Source organism: Moschus berezovskii, chromosome 19 (assembly GCF_049115385.1).
Source record: "Moschus berezovskii isolate FMDL1 chromosome 19, NW_MosBer_1.0, whole genome shotgun sequence".
In the NCBI taxonomy this organism is placed as follows: Eukaryota; Metazoa; Chordata; class Mammalia; order Artiodactyla; family Moschidae; genus Moschus; species Moschus berezovskii.
This window is the reverse complement of record NC_142478.1, coordinates 17,281,563-17,290,960: the sequence shown is the minus strand read 5'-3', so window position 1 is coordinate 17,290,960 and position 9,398 is coordinate 17,281,563. Positions and strand designations below refer to the sequence as shown.

The window sequence follows — 9,398 nt, the reverse complement described above, 5'->3', positions numbered from 1 at the left end:
TGCCTGCAGCTTGGTATGGGAAGCCTCTCTGGGGCCGTGGCCCTTCCGGCGCTAGCCGCCCTCCCTGCCTGTGTCAGCGGGGGCTGGGGGCTGGGCCACCTGCAGCCGGCTCGCTCTGCTCAGTCCTTTGTTCTGTGAGCTGGGCTGGCGGAGTCTTGGGTTCGGGTTTTTCGCAGGCTTTTCACCTTTTTGCTTCTCTATCTTAAGTTCGGCCCTCAGTTTGCCCTTGGGTGTTCAAGCCTGGTTCTCCCTCTAAGCGCCGCCTCCAGTTCTCCCTCTAAGTGCCCACGCCTCCCTGCCCAGCCCCTGCCTGCTAGTGGGGGGCGCGGGTGTCTGCGCTGCTTCTCCGCTGAGAGTTTCCTCTGGGCACTTAGTCTGTGGGTTTTAATTATTTATGTCTTTTGTCTCCCAGTTATGTGGCCCTCTGAGTTTCCACTCGCCAGTGTTTCCAGGTGTTTGGAAACTTCTTTTTTTTTAAGCCTCCCTTCCCAGGACGGAGCTCCATCCCTCCCTCTTTTGCCTCTCTTTTTATCTTTTATACTATTTCCTACCTCCTTTTGAAGACTATGGGCTGCTTTTCTGGGTGCCTGATGTCCTCTGCCGGTATTCAGAAGTTGTTTTGTGGGATTTATTCAGCGTTCAAATGTTCTTTTGCTGATTTTGTGGGGGAGAAAGTGGTCGCCCCCTCCTAGTCCTCCGCCATATTCCCGTGCTCCTAGGATAACTTTTTCTAATCAGCTTCACTCACACCCCATGGCTCTAGTCCCAAAGTTTAAGAAATTCCACGTTCGCCATTTACAGGCTCATGTTAGCTTTGTAGGTAAGATTTCTTTACTATAATCTTATAATGACTTAATTATAAAAATATGAAGAGTCAAGGTCATTTCTTCCCACAAACGTTAAATTTAAATATGAAAAATTCATCGATAGAAGTACAGAGAAATTGAGGGAAAGTTCAAGGTTAAAGTAATTCCTATTTTAATTTTTATCTGGACTCTTGCTCTGGTATAGGTGGCAGGGCCATCTGATGTCTTATTGTCTCTGACTTGAAAATTGCTTTAGAGACAAGGTCAGTCGCGTGTTCTCTCTTGGTTCAACATTTGTTTTTACTGAAAAGAATACATTTAAAGTTGTCTTGATGCTTGGGCCATTCACTCGATTAATTTAACACAATAATATTGTTACAACTACTTTCAAAATATATATACCAACAGAAATACATTGTTCTTATACTTTATTTTTCTATAATCAATTTAGTACAACCAACACTCTCTGAACATGCAAGTAAGTTAAGAATTAGATTTTTTTAACATATAGAAAAGTAAATCTAAGTTACCAAATTCAAATATGTACATAATACTATTTACTTAATTATCATGCAATAATGAAAAGCTATATGGATGCTTAAATGGAATATCACAAGAATATACAATGTTTTTACATTGCTTTTCAAGTTTTACTACAAATGAGTGATAACTGTATAGTCACAAAACTTTAGTCTCCAGGATTCAGAAATTTCTTTTAAGTTATTTAAACCAATTTCCAAAACTTTATTAATAATAGAAACTAGGATTGGACAGATTAAAGCATTTAATTGAGAATACAGGGTAACCTTTTTATATATTGAACTACATGTTGAATTTGCATATCTTGTTGCATTTACAGAGTTATTCAGAAGTCTCTTTTGTAACAAAGTCATTAAGTCTTTTTCTCAGGATACTCTGCCCACTGACCTAATTAAATATTTCAGTGTAACACAGTTCATGTCTGTGCCCTGAATGAGTTAACACTTTAGAGTTTCAGACAAGTTATTGTAAATGAGCAATTTATACATATGTAGTATCCCACTTCTTTTAATAGGAAAAAACTTTTGTGTTGATTTATGCGTCAAAGGATGAACGTGTGTGTCATTTTGTATATTTATATCTATTCCATGTCTTTATCTATATATATGTAAATATGTGTATGTATGTATGTATAAAAGGCATTTCCAAGCACAAGATTTATTAGTGTGATTAAAACATCATCTTTAATGTAATACATACCTTGCCTGTTCAGCAGTGAAGGAAATAATAGCATTTCGCTCTCTTTTTAATTTATTCGAATAATGAAAATAGACTCAGAAGTTTAGAAGGAGAAGAAAACTTAGATTTTATCTAAATGTTACAAACCTGTTCATTTGAAAGCATAATCATTAAAATGCCAAGAACAGAATGTCAGTCTTAAAGAACTGTGGACGAAACCAACTAAACTTTTGAATAAGAATTCTAAGTCATTTAATTATAAAAATTATGTTAACATACGAAAGCAAGCATGAAAGAAAACATTTGTCACTGGACTCATTATGGTAAAATTTTTATCCTGAAATTGTACAACTTGGAAGGTACACCACATATTGGTTTTTTTACATGTTCATTTTTCACTTGACCAAAATGTACATGTTTATTTCTCACATGACTGAAGTCTTGACTTTGAGTTCTTCCAAAACTTGATTTGGTGAGATGACTCTCATCAATTACTATGGTGAGTCTTATAGAGAAAAAACAAAACAGTGGTATAAAACACAGTTATATTTAAATACAATGGGAAATTAATTCATAAAATACATTTCAGGGTTCTTTATTCTTACATAGTTGTCCTTGAATACAACTGTTAGGAAATGAAAGGAATTTCTTTTCAGATTATCTCTATTAGAGTTCTGTGTAGTGAAACAGAATTCCTTAGAAAATCTATTCTAAAAGCCTTAGAACTTAAGGAACAAACAAAACTGCTCTTTTCCTAACTTCTGCAGAGATGAGAAGCTAATAGAGAACTTGTGAAGGGGTGGAAGAGTGGGAAAGCAGTAAATGATAAGTAAGTGGAATTACACATATGTGTTTGAATTTAAGACAAGCTTCCTAGTTTGTAATCTCTTTCAGAAGTAACTGTTTTTTCGTAGACATAAGCACGGGCAAGGCTGTACAGAAACTCGCTGCTAAATTCCTCTCTGATTCTAGCATGTGAAAGAAGGGCAAGCCTCCCCCACCAAGTGTGATGTTCCACTTTCCTTAGCCAGTAGGTTGGATTTATGTTACTTCCAGAAACTGTGTGAAACAGATGGGCTGAACCTTTGCTGTTGTGGAAGCAGAGCATTTCCCACAGTCTCCTGTGATTGGGGAATTACAGGAATGGTGCACCCCTAAATTCTGCTGTAGCAAATGGACTGGTAGAAGTCACATGTGGCCATCACTATGGGCAGCTAACTCAGACTCACTTATTCTCATTTCCCACCAACCATTAATCCTGTGAAAGTTCAAGGAGGTAAAAGCAATTCCTTCTTTATACCCCAACATCTCTTGTTCTTGTTGAGATGGCATAATCACTCCAATCTCTTATTCCTTTTGACTTGTGAGTTACTTTAGAGCAGTATTCTACAAAAATAGGGCTAACCCACTTTTTGGAATCTTGTGTGTTTTCCCAAATTACCTATGAAGTGGGGTCTGATTTGATAACCCATTTTGTTAGAACAGGCAGATAGGCAAAAATGAGCAGACAAAGGAAGGCACAGGCCAAATGGCAGGAAACCCCACATCTTGTAAACAAAGTGGGTCCTTGGGCGGACAGAAAACAGGAAACCTCTGGACTGATGAGAACCCAGAAATTTTGGAGTAACAAGTGTCCTGGAGGCAGACAAAGAAAGGTAGGAAAAGACGGAATCTCCAATGTCCAAATGTAACCTTTTGCTCATTATGTTCTCGTTACAATAAAATTAGCTGTGCAGATAAGAAGTTTCCATCGTGTACTGATGCTGTGACACTTCTGATCGAGACTGAATAAGGACAAAGATCCCTCCTTTTCTTAGAAAGGTGGAGCTGGGGTGAAAATAAGGAAATATCACTCCAAACCTCTCCCCTCCCAATGAACATTCTGCCCACTCATTTTTATACCTCATACAACCAGTTTGTTAAGGGAATTCAGAGCAGCTATCCACCTGAATATACTCATGCTCCCCCTGAGAACATCCTATCACTTAATAAACTCTATTTTTTGGACTTATGTATCTCATCTCTGATTTCTTTCTGCCAATAATTTACTCTCTGGTAACAATTTCACTAACTTACTAAGACACATTTAATAACTTTATTTGCACAAATATGGAGAGATGAATTGAACCTAAAATCTGATTCATCTCACTTTCCACTGCCTTTATATATATTTGAGACATAAATGAAGAACTGAGTCATTAATCTTGCTAATGTGGAAATCCCAAATCACTGTAGATGGTGACTGCAGCCATGAAATTAAAAGACGCTTACTCCTTGGAAGAAAAGTTATGACCAACCTAGACAGAATATTAAAAAGCAGAGACGTTACTTTGCCAACAAAGATCCAACTAATCAAGGCTATGGCTTTTTCAGTAGCCATGTATGGATGTGAGAATTGGACTATAAAGAAAGCTGAACACCACAGAATTGATGCTTTTGAACTGTGGTGTTGGAGAAGACTCTTGAGAGTCCCTTGGAGTGCAAGGAGATCCAAACAGTCCATCTTAAAGGAGATCATTGGAATATTGATTGAGATCAGTGAATATTCATTGGAAGGACTGATGTTGAAGTTGAAACTCCAATACTTTGGCCACCTGATGCGAAGAGCTGACTCACTGGAAAAGATCCTGATGCTGGGAAAGATTGAGGGCAGGAGGAGAAGGGGACGACAGAGGATGAGAAGGCTGGATGGCATCACTGACTCAATGGACATGAGTGTGAGTAAACTCTGGGAGTTGGTGATGGACAGGGAGGCCTGGTGTGCTGCAGTCCATGAAGTCACAAAGAGTCAGACACGACTGAGCGACTGAACTGAACTGACTGAACTGAATGTGGAAATGCACGCAGTTCCTTGACTACACCATATTCTGTCTTCTTTTGTGATTTTGCTCAAGCTGGACTTTTGTCTAGAACTCACTCTTCCCTGGAAACATCTGTCTGTCCTTAAACTGGAGAAGGCAATGGCACCCCAATCCAGTACTCTTGCCTGGAAAATCCCGTGGACGGAGGAGCCTGGTAGGCTGCAGTCCATGGGGTCGCTAAGGGTCGGACACGACTGAACGACTTCACTTTCTCTTTTCCCTTTCATGCATTGGAGTAGGAAATGGCAACCCACTCCATTGTTCTTGCCTGGAGAATCCCAGGGACGGGGGAGCCTGGTGGCCTGCCGTCTGTGGGGTCGCACAGAGTCAGACACGACTGAAGCGACTTAGCAGCAGCAGCAGTAGCAGCAGCAGGTGATTTCATCTGCAGAAGCCTTTTCTATTAATGCCCGCCTCCTCTTTTTAGATGCTAATGCCTCTGCTACCTTGAAACCTGTTCCCTACAATGACCACAGCCTGTTTCCCCCAATAGATGCTCAGCTTCTAGAGGACAGAGACTCCTATTGGTATATCTAATAAGCGTGTATGTGCCCAAACCACAGTAAGCATTTGGAAAATGTCTGTTCCTCTTAAACTTACAAGAATATTTTAATGAACTTTGATGGATTAAATTGTCTCAAATTTTGTGGGCTATTGCACAAAAAGTTTCAAGATCATATGGAAAAAAAAAAGTAGACAAAACAATAAACACTAAAATTGTCACCAAAGTAAATCAGTAGTTAAAAGCATATAGAAATTTAGGTAACCAAACATTGGGTCCTGGCTAGTAATTGCTCCATTTTAAAAATAGCTTCAAAACATTTTTTTTTTTTTGGAACAATGCAGAATGTAGGTAAAAGAAATAACACATATTTGACCTAGCTGCAAATCCTATAATGTAGTAACCTTAGTTAAAACAAGTGAATCTGGTTCAGGACTGAAATGTTTGTTGTTTTAGGTATCTGGGGTTTTATTAATCTTGCTAGCTGAGAATGACATGCACGCCATTCACCCTACAAAGCATGAACCTTCTGCTGCTGCTGCTAGGACTAAACGATTATATACTAATCATCTTCAAGCTTTAAGAACCTACAAGATAGTGTGATGAACCTAATTCTGCATATAGGTTACATGGCTGGGTTGGAGAGTTTAAAATTCTCTGTTTTATTATGACCCCAGAGTCTAAAATACCTAGCAAGTCCTTTGAAGATAAGTGCTAGGTCTAGGGTTAAATATTGGAATCTGGAAATTTACAGCCCCTAAGATCTGTCATGATTTTTGATAATTATGGGAAAAACTTCAATTTTGTAGAAAGCAGAATCAGTTCCCTTTTGCTTGAGCATTTAAAGCCCATTCTACAGGGACTTGTGTTTGGTGATTATCTCCCCAAACACATGACATTGGGTTCACACCTCAGGCAAGGTTTAACATTAATAGAACTATATACTCAATTAGTGAGATTATGTAACAAGTCATAATTAATAAAATTTGTTAGGTATTAAAACACATAGCACAGGCAGCAACTACTACTCAGCTTTTATGAATTTGCTCTCATGCTGATCATGGATATTTCAGTCTTGTTAGAGTTTACTTTTTTTTTTTTTCCTGCAAGAAAGCACTAACATCTGGGTGTTTGTAAATGTAAAAATTTCATACTTTTTAAGGTTGTCTCTTTTTGGAAAACATTACTTAAGCCAATACTGTTCTGGGTGAATAAGATACACCTGCTGTTTTCGCCATGTTTATGTATCCCCTTTCCACCTGAGAGTGGAAATGATAAAGGAGCCAAGTGACTGGCCATTCATGCAGAGATTGTTGGGTGTGCAGCCTGCAAAATTTTTAACAGCTACTAGGCATTGGATGCTTACTCTGGCCAAGAACTGTTCTGGGCACTCCACTACTTGTGGTAGTTCATTCAATCCTCATGAAACTCTGTGAGATGAACACCATCGTTATGCCCATGTTGAATTATCAGCCCACTCACTATTATTATCTCCGTAAGAATAGCTGGTTTAGGGCTACACCGCTGCTAGGTGGTGGAGAATGGATTCAAACCAAAGTCTGGCTTCAGATTTGGGGCTGTTGAACTAGCCCCCTACAGGTTCTCCTATACTCAGCTTTGTAGTTTGGAAAATTAAAAGTACAGGAAAGAACTTGGTTTTTGTTTTATATATAGTATTTTATTTTTTTAGTTTTTTAAAAAAGATACTTTGCACCTAAGAGAGAGTTTCATTATACTGAAGAGTATAAAAGTGAGTTATTAATTTATTTTCCTTCCAAAATGGCAAAAGGCAATAAAAATATTAGCACCAACCTGTTCCTTCTGTTTGTTTAGTAGTTTCAGGAACGCTTGGTTGTACTTGATTTCTCTATGAATAAAAGGCAGAAGAATGTTAATACCACAATTTTATAAACTTAGACACAGTAAGAAAAATACCTCAGATTAAAAGCACATTGTTTTGGCTAAAGTTTGTTTTCTTTCGATTAAAATTAATGTTGTAGAGTTCTTTTGTGGCAAAAGCTGTTATTTCATAGATACCTACAAACTTTGGTTTAAACTTGTATTTCTAAATAGCATTTGTTGGGAGGGAGGAACAAGATGGCAGAGGAATAGGATGGTGAGACCACTCTCTCCCCCACAAATTCATCAAAAGAACATTTGAACGTGGAGTAAAGTCCACAAAACAACTTCTGAATGCTGGCAGAGGACATCAGGTACCCAGAAAAGCAGCCCATTGTCTTCAAAAGGAGGTAGGAAAAAACATAAAAGATAAAAAGAGACACAAAAGAGGTAAGGACAGAGTTCCGTCCCAGGAAGGGAGGCTTTAAAAAGAGAGAAGTTTCCAAACACCAGGAAACACTCTCACTGGTGAATCTGTGGCGAGCCTTGGAACCTCAGAGGGCCACATAACTGGGAGGAAAAAGAAAGAAATAATTAAAACCCACAGGTTACCCGCCAAACGGTAACTCCCACCAGAGAAGCAGCGCAGACGCCTGCATAAGCCATTAGCAAGCGGGGGCCGGGCAGGGAGGAGCCGGCTGAACTGCTTAGAGAGAGGACTGGGCTTGAATGCCGCGAGGGCAATCTGAGAGAACTGGGGATAGCAAAGCAGACTGTGGGATAGCTTCCCCGTGAAAAGGCAGAAAGCTCTAACCTAAGACTCCGCCAGCCCCGCTCACAGAACAAAGGACTGAGCAGAGCGAGCCGGCTGCGGTCGGCCCATCCCCCATCCCTCGCCGAGACAGGCAGGGAGGTCAGCCAGAACCAGAGGGGGCAACTGCGGCCCCAGAAAGGCATCCGATACAAACTGCAGGCAGGCTTGTTGCTAACCAAGACTTCTTGGGCTCAGGCCAGTAGATATCCGCCTGAGAAGGTGCGCTGGTTGTACACCCAGAAAACCGAGTGGCAGGGACTGGGGAGGCGATAAGTCACAGCGACCATGCTCGCCAAACACCTGGTCACCTGAGCTGCTCGGACCGAGGAAGGCACAAAACGCAGACCCAGCCAAGTCTGTGCCTCAGTGGAGTACCCGAGAAACTGAACTTGAGATGCTCAGACCTGGGAAGTGCATACAACCCAGCGCTGGCCTCAGACAGTTCCCGGCAGAGCAACCTAGAGCCTGTGCAGTGTAGACTGGGACAGCACACACGCTGTGAGCGGGGGCAAACCCAGTGTGGCCGAGACACTGCAAGCACTCCCCACAGACGCCAGAGATATTTGTCTGCAGCGTTCCTCCCTTCCCAGAACAGGACTGAACAACTGAGCCTTAAAAAGTGTCCACCCGCCCCCTAATATCAGGGCAGAAATTAGACACTGAAGAGACCAGCAAACAGAAGCTAAAACAGAGGGAACCACCTTGGAAATGACAGACAGAGAAGTCTAGAGACTACTCCAACAATAAGACCAAAAACAAGAGGCAAGAGGCTTAAGCCTGAATCCTGAGAACACCAGAGAACTCCTGACTCCAGGGAACATTAATCAACAGGAGCTCATCAAACGCCTCCATACCTACACTAAAACCAAGCACCACCCAAGGGTCAACAAGTTCTAGAGCAAGAGATACCATGCAAATTCTCCAGCAACACAGGAAAATAGCCCTGAGCTTCAATATACAGGCTGCCCAAAGTCACTCCAAACCCACTGACATCTCATAACTCATTACTGGGCACTTCATTGCACTCCAGAGAGAAGAAATCCAGCTTCACCCACCAGAACACCAACACAAGCTTCCCTAACCAGGGAACCTTGACAAGTCACCCGTCCAACCTCACACACAGCGAGGAAACTACATAATAAAGAGAACTCCACAAACTGCCAGAAGAGGGAAAGGCCACCCCAAGCAAAGCAATATAAGCAAGATGAAGAGGCAGAGAAATACCCAGCAAGTAAAGGAACAGGATAAATGCCCACCAACACAAACAAAAGAGGAAGATATAGGGTATCTACCTGATAAAGAATTTCGAATTTTGATGGTGAAAATGATTCAAAATCTTGAAAGCAAAATGGAGTTAC

General features: G+C 40.8%; 1 protein-coding gene across 2 annotated transcripts in view; it reads right to left on the bottom strand.

Moving 5' to 3' along the window:
- Positions 1–930: 930 nt before the first annotated feature.
- Positions 931–9,398, bottom strand: part of GYPA (glycophorin A (MNS blood group)) — a 41,508-nt gene continuing 33,040 nt past the window's right edge. Inside the window, exons 6-7 of one of the 2 annotated variants that reach the window (XM_088827823.1) lie at positions 7,200–7,254; positions 931–2,529 (exon numbers count right to left, since the gene is read on the bottom strand). In XM_088827823.1, the coding sequence (XP_088683949.1) occupies positions 2,519–2,529; positions 7,200–7,254 (66 nt within the window). In that variant the 3' untranslated portion in view covers positions 931–2,518. The remainder of the gene's footprint in view (positions 2,530–7,199; positions 7,255–9,398) is intronic. The other variant, XM_088827824.1, reaches the window with a different exon arrangement.